The sequence below is a fragment of the Symphodus melops genome (assembly GCF_947650265.1).
Source record: "Symphodus melops genome assembly, chromosome: 18".
Classification (NCBI taxonomy): domain Eukaryota; kingdom Metazoa; phylum Chordata; class Actinopteri; order Labriformes; family Labridae; genus Symphodus; species Symphodus melops.
Genome location: NC_136708.1, coordinates 19,182,096 through 19,205,006, shown reverse-complemented (window position 1 = coordinate 19,205,006; position 22,911 = coordinate 19,182,096). Strand labels below are relative to the sequence as shown.

The 22,911-nt window shown below is 39.7% G+C and overlaps 1 protein-coding gene across 1 annotated transcript in view; it reads left to right on the top strand.

Moving 5' to 3' along the window:
* Positions 1-6,493, top strand: part of sdc2 (syndecan 2) — a 46,975-nt gene extending 40,482 nt beyond the window's left edge. Inside the window, exons 4-5 of the mRNA XM_079367960.1 lie at positions 1,298-1,427; positions 4,008-6,493. Coding sequence (XP_079224086.1) covers positions 1,298-1,427; positions 4,008-4,171 — 294 coding nt within the window. The 3' untranslated portion in view covers positions 4,172-6,493. The remainder of the gene's footprint in view (positions 1-1,297; positions 1,428-4,007) is intronic.
* Positions 6,494-22,911: the final 16,418 nt, after the last annotated feature.

The following is a 22,911-nucleotide window of genomic DNA, read 5'->3' as shown; positions in this document are numbered from 1 at the left end:
GAGAGCACTTGAGTTCCTCAGTATGTTTTGAGATGACCCAAAATGTCTCCTAATCCCCGGTAAAACCCGAAGCTGTGAGGTTGCTTTCGGGATAAAGATCAAGTGCTCACATCAATTCTCAATGTTTTCGCTCCGTTGCAAATTATGAAGGATTACATCCCTATTTGGACATAATCACATATTCTGGAACCATCCTAGATCTCACGTCTGTGTTGCACTCTTACTTTACTGTGGTGGATACTACATCTGTTTGGGATTAGTCTTTAAGGTCTCTACCCCATAAGCCAAGCATACCTGGCCCAGCTCCACTTTTTTCTCCTCCTGCCCCTGTCCCCACTCTCTTATCCAAATGCACTGGCTTGGTTTCATTTTAGTCCTTTGCTCTCATCTCTAGTGTTCTTTGAAAAATAGGGAAAGGATAGAAGGGCCAAGATCCATTCCAGATACTTCCCTTTTTTTTTTTCCTGGACTCGCAGAAAAACCTAATGACTATGTTTTCATTATTCCACTTTTCCTGAGCCTTGCACTAATCTGTAGTGCAATCTGGATTTGTTCCATTTTCTTCATCTCGCCAGCCTCTATATGTTTTCCTGACCAGGTTCCATTTTGTTCCCTGTTCTTCTCCTTTGACAAGACCTTCTTTATGATGACGTTAGTTTTATTGGAAAAACCTGTTGTTTGCTTTCTCGATGAGACATTGATTAGATACTTGTCAGATTTCATATTTGATGTGAAACTCTAATGCTAGCGGCCATTTTGCTTAGCTTAGCTTAACTTAGTTTAGCGTGAAAAATGACCTAGCATCATCTCTAAAGCTCATTTATTAAGATGTGAATTATCAGGTCTCTAACCCTAACCCTCTTAATGGTTTTAAACCGGCTAGTTTTTACACAGATTATCAAACTAAAATCATGATTAAAAAAAACAAACTATTGCAGGTCCTAGGAGGCAAAAGTTGTTACCATTGTAGCTCAATGTTTCCTTTTCTGCACTCTATATGCTATGCTAGGGTTATGGTCTGTTTGCTTTCCCAATAAAAGGTCAACAAAATACTTGACAGGAAGCAGTTAAACTCATTTATAAAATCTAAAGCCATTTCTTAAAAATTACCATTGCTTAGATCGTACCAGTAATTTTAAGGAGTATGTCGAAACATCTGAATGACCAAAAGTCATCCAGCACATGAACAGCAAATATTGGAGATTATTACAGATGTCATTTTTAGACGAAGGAAGTAATCTTGTATTTATCTCTCTTTACTTTACTTCTTCCGTCTTCCCTAATTCTCTTCCTTCAGGCACCTGTTCCAGTAACAGAGGACATGCAGATTAACCAGCTGACTAGTACGACCAGCGCTCCAGGCTCACCTCAAGAGGCTGTCGAGGTCCGCACTGAAAACCTCTTCCAGAGGACAGAGGTGTTGGCAGGTATGTGTTGTGATAATCGAAGCAGGTTAAACTGCTCGCCTGGCTCTGTCTAAAGGTTTATTATGAGATGATTTAGTGAAGAGGTGTTAATAAGTATTAGCTTTGGACAGAGCCAGGCGAGCTGTTTCAACCTTTTTCCACTTGTTATGCCAAGATAAGCTAACCCTCCTTTTTTGGTACTGAGATTAGAAACAATCATCTCCTTTAAACAAGAAAGGATTTACCCCAAAATATCAAACCCTTCCTTTAATATTTCCGAGCTGTTCAGTTTGATTTTTCATGATGGTTTCGTTAATTTCCCGTCTAATGTCTCTCCAATTAATATTCGTGATGGCGTGTCGGCGTATTTTCAGTCAACAGCAACATTTTCATTCTCTGAAAATATGCTCCATACTGTCTCCCACCTGATCCACTTCTCCAAATAATTACTTTTAATAAACTCCGTCTGTTTCCCTCAGTGGGACTTTGTAGAGTTCACAGGATTGTGGGTGTTTCAAGTGTGCGTTTCTCACTTTGATTACTTGAAAGAGGATGGAAAGGAAATGATCGGATTTAAAATCACTGTTCTGTCTGATGCCATGTCTCTTTTTCCCGGCGTGTCTGGGGCACACATTGATTGGCATCTCCCTTTCACTTTGTTGTGCTGTCCATCTGGTGCTGGCAATAAGCACACACAACTTTAACGAGGACAAATCAGGACAGCATCAGTTTAACAAGAACTGCATACATCTCACTCCTGATGATTATTTCGATTTCATCTTTTGAATATTTTTCCTGGACTGAGATAGAAAAAGACAATTTTGAAGAAAAGTCTTTAAATTAGGCCTCAGGAAATGTAAATCTTTGTACCATCTCTGTATCACTTTCAGCCTTCCGGACGTATCGCCCTACTCTCCCTCCTTTTCTTTTCCTCCTTCGAGATTATAACCATTAATCTTCACCTCCCGTATGACTTCTATAAAAATAATTGCCTATAATCTAATTTTCATTTATTCGCTCTGTATTGCGTTACTGCCTCTTGGAGCTTAGCATCAGGGGTGTGTGCCAGGATCTTTTACCCATGGGGCCGTGGGGCCAGTCAACATGTGGAAACCTAAAGTGGAGCAGAAGCCCAATTGTAGCGCCAGGAGAGAGCCTAAACAGATTAGGAAGTTATAAAGAACCTCGTACAGGCATAATTGGGAGGGAGAATGAAATAAGCCCATGTGGCGAGTTATGAGCATTAGTGAGCAGAGTCGGGGTCAAAGCTGGAGGATTTTTAATACAGCCAGGGTGGATTATATTCAGAATTCCCCTGATGTTTCACCACTTTTGGCCTTTTGCTTTTGTATATGTCTATAATAGAGAGGTTGACCTTCAGTGTTTCGCCTGTGTCTCTTAAGGGTCACTTTAACCATTTTAAGGTCTGGCTTGGATATCTCTTGGGTGTTTAAATGTTGCTGACCCAGTCATACAATTTCTAACTGAAGAGTGTTGAAGAAAGGTTTTTTTGTTTTTAGCTTACCTATCATGTAGGACCGAGAGTTCAACATGTCTGTTTTTGCTGCGTCTGCTTTAAACTTTAGAAGTCATCTTGTTACTGTCGAAGATGGAGTAACCATGTTTTGACTTTAAAATTGGTGCTGTAAAGAACTCTGTTATTTCTCATGAATTAAGTCAGTGTATTTAATGAGTTCTATGTCTACATAGAATAAGACTTAAAACCGTATGTGACACAAAAACAATGTCATCGTATTGAAATGTAACTTCTTCTATATAACTAACAAATGGGCAACCTATTGTATGTTATGTTGTTGTAAAGTCTTTAATAGAAATCTTCTACAATAAAAATTCCATCTCAAAACTCATCCAACCGAAGAACTCATCACAGATTGAGGGACCTTTCGGCTGGGCGCTCGTCTGTGCCGCTGTCAATATTTTAGTTCTTACAATGAGATTGAAGAGAAGAAAAGGGGATTTAGTTCAAGCAAAGCCGGTTGACTGGTTTTTATTTGTTTGTCCACTTTGGATTAATTCACCCAACTGATAAGCCATGAAACCAATACCATTAGCTGGTCCACCTTAAGCCCCAAGTGGGTAGTGGCTGATTGGAATACAGATCATGTTGAATCCACTACCCTTTGGACAACACAACACTGTGATCAATTCATTATCAGTCTTAATATCCCACAAATGAAATGCTTACTTCTGAATTAAACAGCTGGAAACACATTCGAAGAGGTGAAATGAACCCTGGGAAATGTTTGGGACTAATGATGTGACATGAAGAAGCTGCATTGGCCTCGACATTTCGCTGAAGCTGCAACTTAGTTTCACCCAATTTTGATGTTTCTTGGGTATTGCATTAGTCTTGAAATAGGTTGCAACCTAACAGCTGCTGTTGCTAAAGTTAACTCTGTGTCAAAAGTGGTTGAACTAACGTGCAGTATGTCTTTGACTAAAAGGATGCAGATCACTTCTTTGGAGTTTTGTCTTCAGGACAAACCAAAGGTGTCTTTCTCTTTGGGGACAAACAACAGACATTTCACTTTCTCTGCATTGATTTTTTTGCCCTTCCCTTTCTGTCTCTGCCTTTCTCAGCTGTTATTGCAGGTGGTGTCATCGGCTTTCTGTTCGCCATCTTCCTCATCCTCCTCCTGGTGTACCGCATGAGGAAGAAGGATGAGGGCAGCTACGACCTGGGAGAGAGGAAACCCTCCGGCGCCGCCTACCAGAAAGCCCCAACTAAGGAGTTTTATGCATAGATAAACCAGCCGCCCTCCGGTCATCAGAACGAGACATTACGAGAGACTGTAAAAAAAAATAAACACACAAAAACAGTCCATGGCAACAACAAAACCTGTTCACACCCAACAAGGAAATGTTTTTGATTAAGTAACCCTAGCGTAAAGGAAAGCTTTTAAATAGAGTGTTGTAAATTAAGACCTTTTCTTTCTTTCTTTAAAAAAAAAAAAAGAAAACCAAGCATTTCTCATTTTATCGCAGATCTCAGTGTATTTAAACTTTTTGTGTATTATTTGAAAAGGCTGGAAAAATACAAAAAAAATAACCAGATCTGTAAAGGCGAGGAAACAAATCGCACCGGTCTTCTGTCAAAGGAGCTGTTTTTAGTCGCTGACTACTTTTAACTGTAGCAGTATGTTATTTGTAAAGAAAACAATTTAAAAGTGGAAATAATTGAATATAATTATTCTGTATCCAACCTACTTTCAATTTTTTTTCTTTTTTTCTTTTTGTCCTAGCATGTCTGATGTTGATCTCTAAAAGGTGTATAACATTAATTTATCTTTTCTCTGATGTTAAAAAAAATGCCTTTGTAGTTTTGATGAAGCTTTTTTGTCTTCATATTAACGCTGTTAACAGTCAATGTAAATGTTCTCCCTTCAGGTTACAATGTTTATTTTTTGCTCTCACATCTGTTTTTTGTTTTTTTTGTTTTTTTTTTGTTTGTTTTTTTTGTTTTCTGGGTGAAACATGAGCGTTTCATGATGTCTTGTTTATTTGTTTGTTCTACTCAGTTGTTGTTTTTTTGACAGCATTTTAATTTCAGGTCTTTAAAAGATAAACAATTAAATAAGCGTGTCAGGGCTCAAAAAAATCACAAATCTGACATCTGTCATATGTCTCAGTAATCTTCTTTTTCTATTTAAACGCGTTCTTGTTCACATCTTGCACATTTCATAGCATCTACTTTTTACTGCTGTCCTGCAGCTTTGCCAGGCTGTCGAGTGTTATTGGATGTTTTTAAGCCCATAGCCACCTCCCTTCAGTTTCCTGACAGCATCCAAACTCTCCGAGCACCCTTTCACCCTTACATCTCCTCCCCCTTTCCTCTGTTTACCCTAACCTCCCTCTCTCCCACCTTCTTTTTTTAATCACACTGGAGCACAGCCCGTTCAGTTGTCAACCCCTGAACGGCCCCTCCATTTTGCTTTCTCTTTCGGCTGTATGGTACCACCCGGGTAGCCTGGCATTATTGTCTGTGTCCCGGTGTTGATCTGCAAACTGAAAGGCCTGCTTCTGCTTGGACATAAACGTACCCAAACCGGGGGCCCAAGTCCCCACATGCAGAGCACATACCTCTGCAGCAAACACCACCAGAGACGGCCCCTGAACCTAGTCTCTCCTGATGGATTGATAAAGGCTGCACAGAAAATGGAAGACTCCAATGTTATGACACTCTGAGGGCTATCTTTTTTTTATTTTAAGTGTTCAGCACAAGCATTTGAAAAGCAATGAGAGGTGAGGTTGTTAACCAGGTTTAAAACCACAAAACAATGTTGTTTTGATGCCCTTTTGCATCCCTAAATGATCTTAAAAGGCTATAAATGGCTGTTAGACAATAGCCGCATGGCTACATTGAATGAAATCCTATGTTACATCAAGTGATAGCAAGTTACTTCTTTTTTTTTTTACATTATAACTATGTAAACTTGCTCTGAAGAGACAAAAAATGTAGGGCAGGTTTATGGATTGCCTTTTTCTTCAGCTGTATAGTAACATGAAGTGGAAGTTGTCACATTATCCAACTGCTAACACCACCCTCATGAAGTTCCTCATTTTTCAGTCCTTTGGTTGTCTCCTTACATCCCCCCAATCTCTGATGCCCACTCTTGTCATAGGACTTAAGGTACTGAACTATACTGAAAAACCCAAAGACTCACAGTGTTTCTACTCCCACCCCCACCCAACCCCTTCCACCATGGCCACATCATGTTGTTTCCTTATTCTTTTTTCTTCACTCTTATAGTTTCTTTTCTCTCGATTAGAGACCTGACCTTTGAGTCCAATTGCTTATTAGTATATGAAAAGATATATAAATATATATAAATGTATATTCACAAATGTTTTAAACCTTCAAAGTGCCTACCATTTCGAAATGTCCTTGCTGACGGTGAGCATGTGGCAGGTTTGTACACATAGGAGGAGTGTAAACGACTTGACTTGCATTCTGTGAGCATGGATGACTGTAATGGTAACTTTTTTTTAGTCTTACAAAAGCTGACAGTATTGTACCTATAAGTTGAAACAACACTACTGAATAAACATTGTGGCCTAATATCCAACTGCTTCTGTCATCTTGTTTCTTCCATCTTGATAATTCCAGTCTGTTTCTGATCTATGAAATCTCTGTTAAAGCTATCAACAGTGTAGATAAAATCATTTTGGGAGTGAAAGAAAATACAACCTTTACGTTCTTGCTGAGAGATAATGTTGTTGGAAATTGCTAGCTTGCGTTGTTAAAATTTTACAACAAAGTCAAAGTAAAAAGAAACAATATAATAAGCTAGCTATTTGGCACAGAGGCCCAGATAGCTAAAAACTTAACTGACACAGGAGAAAGGTATCAATACACTACAATAAACCTAAACTACATGGAAATAAAACATAGGCAGCATTTTTTTCTTAACCAGGCACACGATGCTTTGTTCAGTCTGCTAGACTGTCACTATGCGTAGCTTTTTGACTTGTAGCTCAAACTCTTGACTTAATTGACAGACATAAAAAGCCATCACTCAAGATTTAACATGTTAATTTATTAGACTTGCTCTAATCTTAGAAAGCAGTTTTTTTGAAAAACTTTACACAGCCAGTGTATTTCTCCCGTCAGTTCCTATTTTTAAGCTAAAGCACGCACATGCTAGGCTAATCAACTCCGCTGCTCAAGCACTTAGCTTTATGAGCAGGAACAGGTTGTTTGCAAGCATCGAGTTTGCTTCTATTTGATATATTTTCTCTTTTTTTCTTGAGACCTACAACTTTTACAAACTTATTATTCTAAGTTAAACAACTCTGAGATAACTTGTGAGTTTAGCTTGTAGAAAGATTTTGGACATCTGGTTTCTTCCAGACTCTAAATGCTTAGGTTAGTCTGACCAACTAATCACGTCCTGGCTCCAGGAATTAGAGTGTCATTAATCTTCTGATCTAAACGGCTTCAAGAAGGGGAGTCAGTGTCGATTCAAAACAGTTCCTTTAAAATACTCATTAATAAAGTCTAACATTAGCCTGCTATTACAATGGTTTGCAGAATTTGTGGTTTGAAGTTTATATCCTTTTTTATTCTAAACAAAAAATCAAAGCAGCTTTTTACTCCTGGGATCCATTACCAAATAGCTTTGTCAAAAAAAGTTGAGAGCAGGCGCCTCGCTTTACGGCTCATTAGCAACTTAAAAAAACTCCGTCCCCAACAAAGAGCTCATTTGGATAATTACCCCAGGGTAAAACTTACTTTCCATGGCGAAGCTAAAAAAATACCCCAAAGCAAAGCCGCCCTCAAAAAAAAAGATTCTGTTATAAATAGCACATTTAAAATATAGTGCTGTCTATAATTCTCTGCAGCCCATGCACTCTCTTAACATTACTTAAAGTTTAAGGGGATTATAAATAAGCAGATGAGTAATCTTTATGTGGTAATGTGCCCCACGATATCATTTTAGTGCCCTAATCTGACCCTGTTACAGAGGAAGATTAGAGAAATGTTGGGATTAATGTGAACCAGGATTGCACATCTTGTATGGTGCCACGAGTGAGAGAGAAATAAGTGAAGTTGAGGAAAAAGCTAACCCAAAGGAGCAGGATTACTTTCTTTCACAAATTTATTATTTATTTTTTCAAATAAAACCCCGTAATCATAAAACCAATAATCTGATGAATTCAATGTGAAAGTAGCCCTGAAGTTGGCAAGGGTAACACATGATACAGAATATGAATTTTTCTGACATTTGATCCCACCTGACTGGTGATTTCACAGCCTGCTTAATCACAATGAGGTTATTCAAACTCCCACAAAATCCCCCAAAAGACCTTCATGTGTGTAAAAACCACCTTTTGATGTTTTCTTTGAAGATGAGAAAAGAAGAAGAGAGGCCCTGAACATGCATGCATCAGTGGGTATACTAAAACTGTGTGTCTGTGTGCATTTATCTCTTTTTGTATCCTGAGGGGAGGTGTATCTTTGGGCACAGAGTAAAGCTTCCTCAGGTTCCTAATATGTTGTTTTAAGTGAATACTCCTCTTTCTGCTCTTTTCTAAGGAATCGGGTCAGTATGTTCTTATATGGTATGTGATATTTACCCAAAGGCAGTTTGTAAAAGACATCCCACCAGGGCAGAAACCACTGAGGGGGTGGTGCAACAGGGAACCAATAGGAAGCCATTTATATTGAATCTGGTGTAGAAACTCAACATTTCCCAATGTGTCTGCTGCACTATGTGCAGATATGTTGCATGTGTTTGCAGTTTGTGTCACCAGGATTTATATGGTGTTTTTTCTTTTTTTTTTTTTTTTGAAGGGGGTGGGGGGAAGCGGTATTAAAAAGGGTCAAAAAGCTGTTTATGCAAAGACAAATAACATTCATGTGAAACCAAACTTTGGCTTTTAAATGATTTTATAACCCTTTCTTCTGGCTTTCACTTAATCCTAATTTTCTCTCTTTTTCTCATTTTTTCATTCCGAGCCTTTGTAGCTGCAAAACTAATTCAATAAAGCTGCTGGCCATCAACTGCTAGTCAGCGCCAAATCATGCAGAAACGTCAAGTAAATGGCGTCCAAGGTAAACACGCTGTCAGGCCGCATAAGTGCTCATGGCTGGAGACTGAGCCCGGGCCCGTCTAGGGTGGACACGTTGCACCTCAGTGACCCAAACACATCGAACAGCAGCAGAGCAAGCAGACACAACCCTGCACTGGATCAGGCCAAACCCGGGCAAATGAAACTATGATAATTATAGTAGGCCTGTGATGAAGCTCACGCTGTAGTCCAAGCTCCAACCACAAGTCTGCATACTGGTCTAACGTTGGTTGTTTCTGCCGCAAGTCATCTCAACTCTACCAGCTGCAGTGGGTTTAGCCAATAGTTTTAAAACATCAAACAAGCAAAACATTACAGTAAATGCATTACTCTGGAATTGACTGTATGAATCAAAACAGAAGAAAAGCTGGCTTCATCTGTAAGAGGTTCCCCTTTTTCATTTCTGACCTCGTTTTTGTTTAGACTCAGTGACAACAGTCAGTATCACTCCAGCCAATATGGACTCTTCTTCTAAGTACCAGGAATGTATGTACGCACTGATACACAAGAGAGGGTACTGACAAGGGTCACATTTTTTATTATTATTTTTTTTTTATCATTTCATGGTTATTTTGCAAGTTTTGAAGCACATTGTCTGAATCAATTAATGTTAAAAAGACCAGGTAGGTCTCTGCCTCATATTGTGCTTTTAATCTATAAAGTAAAATGACAACGCTAGCAGAACGGATCAAAAATTAATCAACTAATCCCAGGATTGAAATTACCATGACTGTGTTTTCTGTAAAGATACCCCCCACGGTGCCTTCCTGCCTGAGTCAAACTTGAGGTTTTTGTGAAATGCTTGACTGGATTAAGGTTTTGCAGGTCAGAGAGCACAAAGGAGATAACAGCCTGCAAGGAGTATTTCCACACCCTTCCTGGAAGCAGAGTAGTCTAAGAGCGGGTGTAATTTACCCCATTGCAGGTGGTGAGCTCAGCTGAGTACTTCTTAGGATCAGAGGTTTGAGTGCTCAGAGATGCTTAAGGGCTAAATCTTGTCCAAATGTTGTGAAGAAACTGCTTCAATGTGTTGAATCTAGACCAATTTTTCATGAGCTTAATTGCCATTTACTTTATTATGATTTCACTTTTTAAAAGCTCTGTGTCGAATATAAAAGGAAATGTTGGTATTGAGGTTTAAAAGCTTAATGATGCTTTTTACATGAGGCAGGGAAGCATAAACTAATTATGCAACCATTTTGCATAGTGCAGATGATCCACCAGGGAATTTGAACAATTCGAATGCCTTTGTTTAAAGTATAAATGGAGCTGGTCCAGGTTAGGATTGCAATGCCTGGCTGCTACTGTAATTTGGTTGTGGAGGTTGTTACACACATTAGGCCATTAAGCCTCCAGTGTGGCCTAAAGAACAGAACACTTGGAAGAGGAGAAAAATGTAATGACTTTCGCTAACACATTCAGATGCCGACAATTGAAGTGTTGTTGCACTTAATTGCATGGCAAATGAAGCTAACAGGGTGCAGAAATCAATCAAAAGCCAAAAAAACAAACTTAAGTTGGATCTTGTTTATCTTTAATAAAATGAATTTTGGGATGATAAAATTCACTTCAGGGGATTTTACAACTCTCTAAGAAAGAACAATAACAAAAATGTATCTTTTGTTCTTGGTATTCGGGCACTGACATTAAACCTTTGAATTCACTATTCAAACATTATTATTATTTAATTTAAACTACTTTTTGTGCATGTTCCTGGAGGTCAGTGTATTTTAACAGGATACACAAAAGTGGTGTGAAAATGTCCTCGATTTGAACAGTGTAAAGTTTCATTTCTGATTTACTCAGGTTAAAACTTAATTCACTATGTTTAATATAACCTCCCATTATTCATGTGAATAGATACTGTTGATGTGATCATTTGATCTGCCTCTTTATTTTTGAAGTATTGTGTTTAAAAGATGATGATTTTTTTTAAAGGGACCCTATAGTTAAATCAAATTGTAAGAACACAAAGCTCATTGTGACTACATAATAGTATATTTCACCCCAAAGGATGACCACTCCCTAGTTCTTACAAAACAAGTTCAACTTGCTTATTCAAACTAAGCAGAACTATCATTTTCCACAATGCTCATGATATAAATGTTGAGACAATAAAATCGAAGCATTCTGTTCCAAAACCTCAAGCAGTCCCTTTACTTCTGACTAGATTTACAGTTACTGGAAAGAATCCGACTTGTAACTATGCAGTGTACATTGTTGAATGCTGGGAATCCATCTATCAAATAAATGCAGAATGAAAATGATGTGGTCTTGTAAGTTACCAGATAGCAAAAGGATCATTTTAAATTGGTTGAATAGCTGCTGGTACAATGTATTTCATAAAACTCTAACTAGCTAAAAGACTGGAACAATTCAGAGACAGATAGTGTAACCCTCCACACATGCAACATCCTCAATTTGGAGGGGCGGCATGCTGCTCACTTTGCCACTTAATCACAGAGTTTCTTGATTAAACGCTGACTGATAATGAATGCCAATGTGCCACCTTGCTTCCTCTTGATAGGATATGAAAATCATTTCATTCCCCCAGCACCATCATATGTGAACAAACCATCACTTCCCATTTCTCAGCTTCTCATCATTCCAGGCTGTAGCCTGCAACATGATACCACCGTCATTTCTTTTCAATTCTGCCTGTTCATTGGAGGTCCATCGAGGGAAAATTGAAGTTTTGTTTTTGATTAGAGAGCCCGCAAAGGGAACGTTTATAACCATTATATACTAATTAGATCTGAAGCTATGGGGAGGAAAAGTCATATGGATTTGTGCTCAGAACCCATGGGAACACTCCACTTTCCGGGACTGGAATACTTATTTGCCACTGGTTTGAATTAAGGGTTTTAGTAGTGTTAAGGCTCTATGACATAGACTGCATCTGCATTCATTCACATTGCAGTACAGTAAGTATTCTCTATGGTGAAATATAAGCCATACAGTGTATAGTGAATGACTTCAGACACGTCCATATTGTTCCAGTAAAGATCAAAGCTTAAGAGGAAAAGTTGAGTCTTGATGTTGAAGGTGGTGGATTTACTGATAATAAAACACATACATTTCAGTCAGAACTTTCAGCAAGTCCAAACATGCTGATCCCATCTTTTTCTTATTGCTTGATTATATATTCATCACAGAATAGGATACTTTTTAGTCGCTGAACTCCAGCAGACCTTTCTCAAGACCTGGCTTTGGGGCGGCTGCCTTTGTTCTCCTAATCATTGAGGCGCTGTTTGATGAAAGTCTCATAAAACCAAATAAATCATCTATCCAGGATTTTAAATCTGGGAGGGCAAGAAAGGGGATGTGTCTTTGAAGTCAATTCTAGATGGAAAAAACAAAATTGAGGACAGATTTACACAAGTGTAAGTGCTAGACTAAATATTTGTTCATGCTTAAACAACTTTGATGACTTATTTTGTTGTGTTAACTGTTGATGGCAGCTGGGTTTCTGTCCTGTCACATTAACCGGCTGGTGATGGATGAAGTGACTTACGTCCAACACTTAGAGCATCTTCTGTGATACGAGAATGTTTATTTTTAAGAACAGACTCTCCCCCTGACTTTGAATGATCTGTCTGAACTGTCCTAGTTTAATGCCTTTACGAGATGCCATCTTTTCACTATACAGTTGACATGAGAGCATTAATTGTCTCTAGTGTCTCCCACCAACTACAGCAGAATGGCCTTAAATGTGTCTTTTTGCTCCAAAAAGGGCAATCACATCAAAACCTGAGGTCATTGATAGCCATGCTAGTAACATTGTTACCAATAGCAAAGAAAGGCAAGTTTAATTATCACATTTCAAGAAGTGGTGACTCAACATTTTTCTAAGGCTGGCAGTCCATCTATGAGCCACTGGCCCATCAGTAGGTGGCTCTATTTAGGTAGAAACCAATGTTGTATGTATGTCGCAGTCATCTGGTGAGGGTCCACAGATAGTTTTAACAAACATTATTTGAGGAACATCAGCAGGGACTGTGGGTCTGTAACCTGCCACTGTTTGAGATACAAACATACAAGGGTCCTGGTCTGGACAGCAAATCATTGATGCACTCACCCTAAACCATGACAAGGGACAAATTGCATTATTATGAAGACATCAAAAGGTAGGTGCACGGTTTTATTGGTCTGCATTTTGTGTGTGAGGCAGAGATTCTCAATTTACAGGCTACTTATTTGTGTGCATTAATTTATAAAACTAATTTGGAATGGATTATTGGTCATTCGTTGGCTGAAATGTTGGTAGAGTCCAGCTGAGTTTGTCTGATCTTGATATCTAAGGTTGACCTGCACGTAAAAGGATATGTAAAGCTTGCTGCGTCTTTGCGTGTTGTCTCTGGCTCAGTCGGGCTTAATTTAACATTCAGAGTCGGACATGTACAGACATTTCCCTTCAGATGAATATTCCCCCTTTTGTCTAACATTGAAAAACCTTTCAGATTCAGAGGCGGTGTTTGACAGACGATTGTGCGTCTGTGCGCATGTGCTGTACAGCAGAGTATGTTCATGCACTGGATTTTGTTAGCAGCACGTTCATTTATAAACCTTTATGACCGGAAACATGAGCGCTCCCATAACACCTGCAAAACAAATCTCTGATTACTGGGATACTAAACTCCAGCTGAAGCTGAACACTGCAGCTGGCCACTCTGTAAGGTCATTTCACCACCATGAAGAGAACAGTATGTTCCTCCTCAAACAAGGGGAGTAACTGTTGACGAAACAGCTCATTTCGCTATCGGGCTTAAAAAAAGAAAACGGTTGTATTTTTATTAATTGGTGTTACCTCTTCGGATTAATCTGTGTGTGCGACGATTTCACTGATTGTTATTTCGGATGCTTGTGTGCAAAAGTGAACGAGCATGGACAGTACACGTATGAGATGAAGTTACCCGTATAGAGGGTGTTGTGATGGTTTAGAGCCTCTGCAGGTGCATGCATGAGGTAGGTGACTGGGCTGTCAATTTTATGCCCATGTTGTAAAATGGATATTCGGCCTCGTGTTAAGTAGGGAAATTTGTGCATGTTGAGTGCTTACAACAGGTTTGTTGTGTCCTTTCATGTAACCTGCTGAGAGAGAGAGAGAGGGAGAGCTTAAGTGTTGTTTGGTGTGTGTAAATTCTGAATCTGTATTATATAATTGTGTGTAAACGGGAGCTATTATAGTGCATCTGGTTACGATACATTTCCTTCAAAAGTAGCAAATCGACTCTTTCCATCAACCCCCCAAATAGTTTTTTGTAATGAGCAGTAAACACGTTGTTTTCTGCTGTCAAATGGGCGTGTGAATGAGTCTTTCTGGTCTTTTGGAGCCAGCCTCAAGTGGACACCAGAGGAACTGCAGTTTTTGTTTTTTTGTTTGTTTGCATTGGCTTTATTTTTCAACACCGGAGGTTGCTGCTTGATCCAAAAGACTTACCTGAAGCGACTGTAATTCATTGCATCCAATCATATGTTGCAAACAGCTTTGATGCCAGTGAAACCGTGCCTGTAATTGGAGTAGCTGACAGCAAGACATGAATTGAATACCCACAATGTGACTGATCATCAGACTGTGTGAGGCTAAAATTGGCTCCCGGCAACTCGGCTGTATGATTCTCTCATTAGATGCCGTCTTTACATGTCTCCCTGACTGCCTCCATCATAGTTACTGATGTATTCTTTATGACTGGTGACACACTGCAAAGAAAACATACTTTTTATTTGTTATTCCGCCTGACAGATTAACACGCTTGCACGTCCAATCAGATCAAAATGACACTTTTCTTTGGCTTCCTATTGGTCGACGGAAGCGTGTTCCTCTGGAGCGTTGCACCACATGTGTAGCCTTCCTCGTGCTAATGATCAGCTCTGTGCTTCTGTCAGGATTTGACCTCGGAGGAGAGTGTGTTCATTGGACCTGATGTCTCATGCATGTGAGGATGCACAGATCAAACATATAAGCAGAATGTATCCTGTTGTTTTAAGTCGCTTAAGCAAAACCACATCAAAAAAGGTGAAAACAGGCAGAATTTTAATGATGCAGCGCCCTATTGATGCATTTTTTTTTTTTGTCAAACACATTTACTGATTTCACAATTGCTTATTTCTGAGCTTGACTTTTTGGGAACACGGCGTTTTCATCTGACAGCTGATAAGTTCTGTGACACATCGCCACGCCGCAGCAGGCTTCAAACCCTGTGGAACATTCGCCTCTGTTTCTATTCTGATTCTTCACTCAAGCCTGTGCACACCTTTTCATAAAGGAGGGGAGCGAGACAACACCGCTGATTGAGCTCGAGCAACAACAAAGGAAGACAGATTCCAAGAAAAGACATTGCCCGTTTGACTCAACAGACGTGGCTTTCTGTTCCCTGCATGGTTGATCCTTCTGTCTTTGTGTCCTTTTGTCTCCTCCTCACTCTTCTTCTCTTTCATTGCTTCTCTATACCTGCTGTTTTAATGGCTTAGAGAAGGCAAGGGAGAGAGTGAGAGAGAGTGAAGAAAAGAAGGATGAGGATGGAGGGGATAGAAAGGAGGGGAGGGCTCCCGTCTCCAGGCAAGGCTTTAATGAAGAGCCTTTGAAGTTTGCTGTGATTGAGCAGCGCCCGTGTCCTCTTCAAAAGGCACCAGCACCTCTCCGAAGACATGCCGTCATTTCCTCTCGCGTCCCGTTCTCCATCTCTCCCTCTTGATTTGCTTTTTCTTTTGTCTCTCTCGATTCCACATGAGATCTTCACCTCCTCTTTCTCCTCTTCACCACCATCCCCCACTGACACTTTCACTTTCTTCGGCCCCCCCTTTACCTCCTGTCCTTCTCTGTGATCAGGACATGGATCATGTCTCTACTTAACTAACCGTGGTGGTCCCATCCCTTTAGCTTCAGGACTTTGAAGCCCATGACAGCAGGATGGATGAAAGGGGCATATGGAAAGAAGGAACGTATGTGTGTTGGTTGCCTAGGTTTGTGCGTGTATATGTATGAAACACACACATTCATTAATGCACATGATTGCCTCCAGCATCCAGGAAGAGATAGCAATTCCCCTCCCCATCATCCCGCGGCACTGATACTACTCTGTTATCTTTACAAAGTGGCTCCGTGGGCGGTTTCACCGCTGTCCACCCATCACTCAACCCTCCCACACGCTTCCTCTTCCACCACTTATTCCTGCAGGTCATCCTCTCCTCATACTTTCTCTTTTGCAGTGGTCCTCCCCATTTACCCCTCCCCCAGCTAATTGATACACACTCCACAGTGATGGACTTCTGCCATGTACAGTATATGAGTCCCGCCTGAAGCAATCTACTAAGGCCATGTGTTATCAAAAGAAAGATATGCTGTGCTGCACACGGTTTGCATTTGAACTCTGGGAAAGTGAACTTAGATTGTAGTAGTGACACACTTTATTATTATGTGATGTGTGTAGCTTCCATTTATAGATTCAATCCAAAGGGTTGGTAAGTTTTATTCCATTAACTCCTTGTGAGTTGTAAAAGTTAAAAATAGGGGCTTTAGTATGTGTGGAACATTGGCTTCATGCTGTTGGTTGCTGGTATTGGGCATTTAGTTCCAATAATTGAACATATGAATGGTGATGGGCAAACTGCTGATAGCCACAGTGACTTTGGGACTGTTTGAATGTGGTACGAATATTTCATCTTTTATCAGATGATGACTGATCCTGTTGGCAGGTCTGGAGATTTCTATTGTAACTGAAGTGACAGAGTTGTGAATAAACATGCACCGCGCCTTTCAAGGGAGACGCACTGATCGTTTCTGCTGCTGTTTGATCACTGCAGGTGTCTAATAAACTCCAAATACCCGCAACTCTATTCAGAAATTTAAAATAAATACTGTCTAGACTTTAGGTTCAGCTGTAAGCCCCTTGCTGTCGTTTGCTCTTTGGTGGTTGGAAGATGTGGTGGATTTGTTCAGGCGTTGGTGCACGCACAGGTGATCTGCCAGACTGATCATTTGAGTACCAGAGCTTTAAGATAGATGGGGTTAATGTCTGCGCTGTTCAGGAGGTCCTTGGTGCAGTACTTACAAGGTCTCCTTTGTCCACCTTCAGAGTTTTGCATCGCTGAGTTTCCCATAGAGGTTTGGTGGTTGGGAATGCACAGAGTCCAATGAAGCTGTTTGTTTGGCCCTGCTGCCTCAGTGCACATGGAGCTGGTCATAGAAAGAATTTTTGGTATGAGGAATTTGATCTTGTCAAGTCGAATCTTTTGAAGGCATTGGATGCGGAAGACCTCCAAGTTTGCAACATGCTGTTTGAATTGAGGCCACATGTCTGCCCCATAAAGCAGGGTGGAGGCATATACAGCAATTACAGTGCCGCTGACCGCCAGGCATTTGTCTTCGGAAATGTGAAATATACTCCCTCCAAATGTTTCAAATGATTCCATCGGATGACGTATTGGAAGTTGAAACTTAAGTGTTGACAAAAAGAAGTGAAGTTTTCAAAGTTAAATGTCTTGCTTATCAGAATGGCCCCTGTCACTGTTACATTAAAATGTAAATGTAAATATATCACTTCATCCATCGTGTTAGTGCTTTATCTCGAACGTTAGCTGGACGTTAATGTCTTCGTCGATTGAGGCAGATCTACATATATTTAAATTGTTTTTCTTTTTGGGTTTTCCAAACATAGTTTTACAGGATTATCATTTGTTTTGGTGTTAAAAACATTCATTATAAAGGAACACAGGTTATTCCAGATGCTTCAAACATTTGAGATGAAAACAGACAATACGTGTCTTTTTGAATCATAGAAGTATAATTTTAAATGACAACCTTTTAAGCTGTAGTTGTAGTAGCTGTAGTAGACCCTGTGCTTGACTTATTCAGTTCTTTATTACATTCATGGGATTTATACAAGAACGCTACACAGGATACCTTTATGTCAGATTGCTCAAATAAACAGACATTTGTAAATGGCAACTTGACAGGGACTATGGTTGAAATGGAAAACCTAAATCTGTAGTGTTTATGTCTCCTTTTGTTTCTGTTTAATTCTGAATAGAAAAACACCCCATGTCTCCATTCCAATGTTCATTTGGTCTATTTTTCTCTTATTTTGTTTTATAATAATATGCCAAAATACAGTAATGAGGGATTGGACAAGTTGTCTAATAATGACTGAGACATTTCTTTGAATATGTGTGATTCCCCCCCCCAAAAAAAATAAAATAAAAAAAATCGATTTATTCCAGTAGTTTAGAAGTTGAGCTTTTATTATATTTAATATAAAAGTGTTTGACCCTCTGTCATGTACCGTGTTGTTTGTTCAGGCAGAGGCTGGCATGCGTGAACTTAACTCTGGATTGCAATAGACGAACAAGAGGCCATGCATGATGGTCAGCCAGCCACTGGCAAGCTTAGTCTGTGTGATTACAGCCCCCTTCTCATCCAGGCCCTGTTTTTGTGGCGTGGCCAGCGGGAGATTAATGGGTTGAAAGAAAACATTAGCGCAGCGCTATGGTTCACGCTCACCTCTCTGATTCTGCCTGTTTGAGCGTGCCGCCCTCGCCCTTTTTACACTCTGTCTCCCTTTAATACTCGTGTGCACTCGTCTTGAAGTGTGGCGGGGATCTTTGAAGGACGTCTTAATCACAAACGCTTGAGGTCTTGCTACTTAATATGGAGCTAATCCTGCACACTGTTACAATCCTGCAATCTTGCATACAGAGTCAAGTGTACGCAGAAAATCATAGTAAAATATGTTTGCTAAATTCATGTCAACAATAGAGTCTCTTCAGTCAAAATGAACATCAATTTAAGGCATTGTATTTGTATGAATGCTGTAACAAGGACCTTAAACAAAATTGCACTGAGGATAAAAACTGTCTTAAAGTTGGCTGCAGCAAAGACGTCTGTAATGCTTTTCTTTTTAATGTTTCTTCTCCTCACTATCAGCTACATGATGACGCAGATGTCTCAAGATTTTGAGTCCTGCCGTGCTGCTTCATGCCTGAAGAACAGCTTTGATTGTTATCCCATGAATGATTCACTGAATCATATTTTTAGGCTTTAGCCATTTTGAATGATGTTCTTATCAACTCAGCTCAGTTCGAAATATTTGAGTTGGCATGAATAATGAAATTAAATCTTTGTGTCCTTAAAAATGCTTTCAAAATAGTTTTATAAATGCCTTAGTTATGTGGATCCTTTATGTTTAAGGGGGTTTAAACAAGATAGTTAAATAATTACAATAGTTGTTGAAACTGCATGACAAAAGTTTTCATTAGAAAAAAGTTAATGTCAGTCAGTGTTGTTTTGATATAGTTTTTATTTTAGCTTCAAATAATTGATTTATTTTTCTGTTTGGACTTCCACTGCAGGCATTTTGGCACCTTTAGAGCTGTTGCTTTTAGCCTTATTATCTAGGTTAACATTTAAAAAAGCATATTGCACTCTCTGTTTGGTTTAAAATCAGGAGTTAAGTACATAAAAGTATAAACAAAGATTTTAAAAAACGTTCAACATAAATGTTGAAGCTACTTGATTCATTAAAAGAGGGGCTTCTTTTCCATGCAAAATGTCGACCAAAACATTGTTTCCACGATTCACTTTCAATAACGTGAAAAGTACCATGAAAAGTAAGTAGTAAGTTGTATGCAAGCAAGCTAAGTTCGTTAGCTTGTAATTCTGCTGGGATAAAGCTCTTTATAAAGCATTCATGGTCCAAGCTAGCTCGTCAGGCTAACTGGTTTACTTTCTAAGTGGTACAGCTTACTAGCTCGATAAAATCTTCTCCAAAATGGGAATTAGTGTTTTACTGACAGAAACAATAAATGTTAGCTTTCAATTTTGCATGCCAATGTTAGAGGCGTACAAAAGAAGTTGCAACAAATTTCTTTAGTTTCCAGTTTGAACTTTTTCAGTCTAAATAAATTGGTTATAGTAGACTTTGAGCTGAAATGGTTTTGACAGGAACTTTTTCTCTGTAACACATCAAAGTAACTGACAGCTTACAGGAAAACTCGACAAAAGGTAGACACCATTTCTCCAAAGCTCCATTCACAGGACAAATTGATCTGTTTCTTGTTTGGTGTAGCCAGTGTGTGGGCACTAATGTACCCGTCACCTGAACTGTGGACATTGCTGAAGTGGGACATCAAAGAGTGAACTTCTGGCACAAACAATACAATTACCTCTCTCTCACACACACACACACACACACACACACACACACACACAGACACATACTGCTGACGTGTAGACCTGTAGAACCAAGTGAAGCCATGCAGTGATATTTTGTGGTACATTTCAGGGTGAGGAAAAGGAAAAATAGATGGAGGGGTTGATTTTCTTGACTTACACTCTAAAAAAAGGTATTTGTCAAGTTGACTGCCTACCTGTTGTTATCTTCACGTTGTTTTACTGTCCTATTTGATTTGGTAACTTTCTCTTTTCAGGTCCCTGTCTTCCTGTTCTTCCCACGGTATCTTCTGTGTCTGTGATAACATGATGTGTTTTACCTGTGTCTAATTATCTCCACTCCCCTTTAGTGTGGTCCCAGTGTTCTCTCTGTGCCAGCTCATCCCGTTAGTTCCAGCATTGTTTTTCCTTTGTGTGAACGTATATTGATCTGACCCTTTTTTTTGTACTTTGCCTTAGCCTTTTCTCCTCTCGATTCGGATACCTCCGCCTGTCTGTTTGGATTTTTCATGTATCAACCTTGCCTGATTAAAGGAACTGAACTTTGCCTCGTGTCATCCTGGAGTCTTTGCAATTTGGTACACAATGTGATTCAGTGTGACGCAAGGTGTTAAATTTGACATGCAAGCAGAGAAACTCTGCTTTTTCTGTCTAAGTTGATGTTTGTAGCAGGTTGTCATTGTCAAAGCTTTATGTCGCAATCAGTGATTGATGCCTTAGTGTAAGAATGAAGGCCAGTGTACCTCTCCTGCCGCTGCTCTTCTCCTCACATTCTATAAACATGTGCCCAACAGATCCAAAGCGTTTCAAAAATTGAGTTCACATTCTTGCCCTGAAATTTGAAGCTGAAATTTACTATATTTTATTCTGCCTCATTCTATGGTGGCCCTATAGGACAAACAACAGAACCTATTGCTTGCCCTTTTATTTCAAAGTTGATAATAGTTCAACTAAAAGCAAGTCGCAGACTCAAGTGGGAGAAAGTCAAGACATCCAAGCAACACAAAGAATGGCCCCTGCTGGGATTTGACCTCTGAACCTTCTTGCAGCGAAGTGGTAGGGCTTACCACCACACACACCACCTGTTTAGGTTTTTACACTTTCCTTTACACAATGGCAGTTCAAAAGGATGAGCTCAACTTTTTAAGAGAGACAGACAGAAGATCCAACCTCCAGAGTGAAAGGCCCGTGCAGTGATTTCAGAATGTGAACCTCTTGCTACGAGGCATGAGGCAAGAGGCATGAAATCCTAACCACCACACCATTGTTCTACTTTTTAATGCTTGCTAGTTTCGTTCCTACAATTCAATTTAATTTGCTTGGTCAAAACTCTTAAGCAGAAGACAGAACAATAGATCCCCAAAACATAGGATCCCAGAACCAGAGGTGGGAATACAAACCACCACACAAACTTGCCAACCTACAGGACTCACATCACACACAAACCTATTCACTTTTAAGTACAGTGTAATCGTGGAACATTATCTCCACAAGGACGAGCCTGTGTGTGGCTGTGGTCACCACACTAAGGTGTCAGTAATTACCTGTTCCAATTACGGGTCTGTTGCGTTTATTGAAAATGCCTAATTTGCACCATGATTATTTTGCAGTTGTTTTTATGTATGTGTTTTTGACTGTACATTGTTCATGTTAAATAGAATGTTTGTTTTAAATAGGTATTTTTGCTTTTTGCAGGAAGTTTTGTTTTTCATTTGCAGGTTTCTCTTGCTGGATTTGTGTAGAGAGTTGCCATGCGTTGTTGAATGTGGATCATTTTCTCAATGTGTACGTGTCCTCAAGAAAATTGTTTTGGGCCATTGCAGGTTGGTTGCCCTTGTGGCCACTGTTGATCCAAAATAAAGGGGGAAAGACAAAAATGACACCGAAAACAAATAAAGTAGCCGAAGGATGTTACCCTATATTTTCACACACAGTGTTACACACAAATTCATAAAACACACATACTCGACCGACACTGCTGTTTCCCTGTTCTGACGCTTTGCGGTGTACTTTTCACCTCCAGAAACATCATGAAAAATAAATATGAACCGCTTGCAAACACCTACCCTGCTGATAATCCAGAGTGCTGAAGATGGGCCCTGCACATTTCTCTTCTCCGAGTATATAACTCCTTTTTTTACCAACAATTACTTTGACGAGCAGCAGTTGTTGTACTGCAGTGACACGTTTCATAAAGAAGACAAATGTGATTCCAATGTGCTCCCGGCTCCTCTATTGCTAGTTATTCAGATATGTCGCTGGGTTCACCCGCTCTTTAATGGCACTTTTCTGTGTTTTCAGGTACCGAGCTTCTCTATTTATGATAATGCATTTCTGAACTTCCCCAGTTCTCTTATTACCCGCAGCTAGTGGTAACGACTGAGTGTAAATCACATTTGTAGTGTGGGAAAGAGTGGGTGTTAGATTGTGAATAATCTCTCATTCCTCCTCTTCCGTGAAAATATGAATACATTTTGTTCTTTCATTTCACAGGAACATCAGATAATCTCTCTAATGCGCAGCCTCCCTCTTTGTCTCCCTTCATGCTTCCTGCTCTCTCTCTCTCTCTTGGATGTAAAATCAAGGCAGACGTCAAATACTCATCACATCGGATCTATATTGAGATGCCAGAGGAAGGATCTCGGCTAGAGACCTCTCACTCGTGATATCGGCCTCCTTATTGGCAGGTTGTGCGGCGAAGTTCAATATATATATGACAGACAAATCTGGGGATCAGACTTGTTC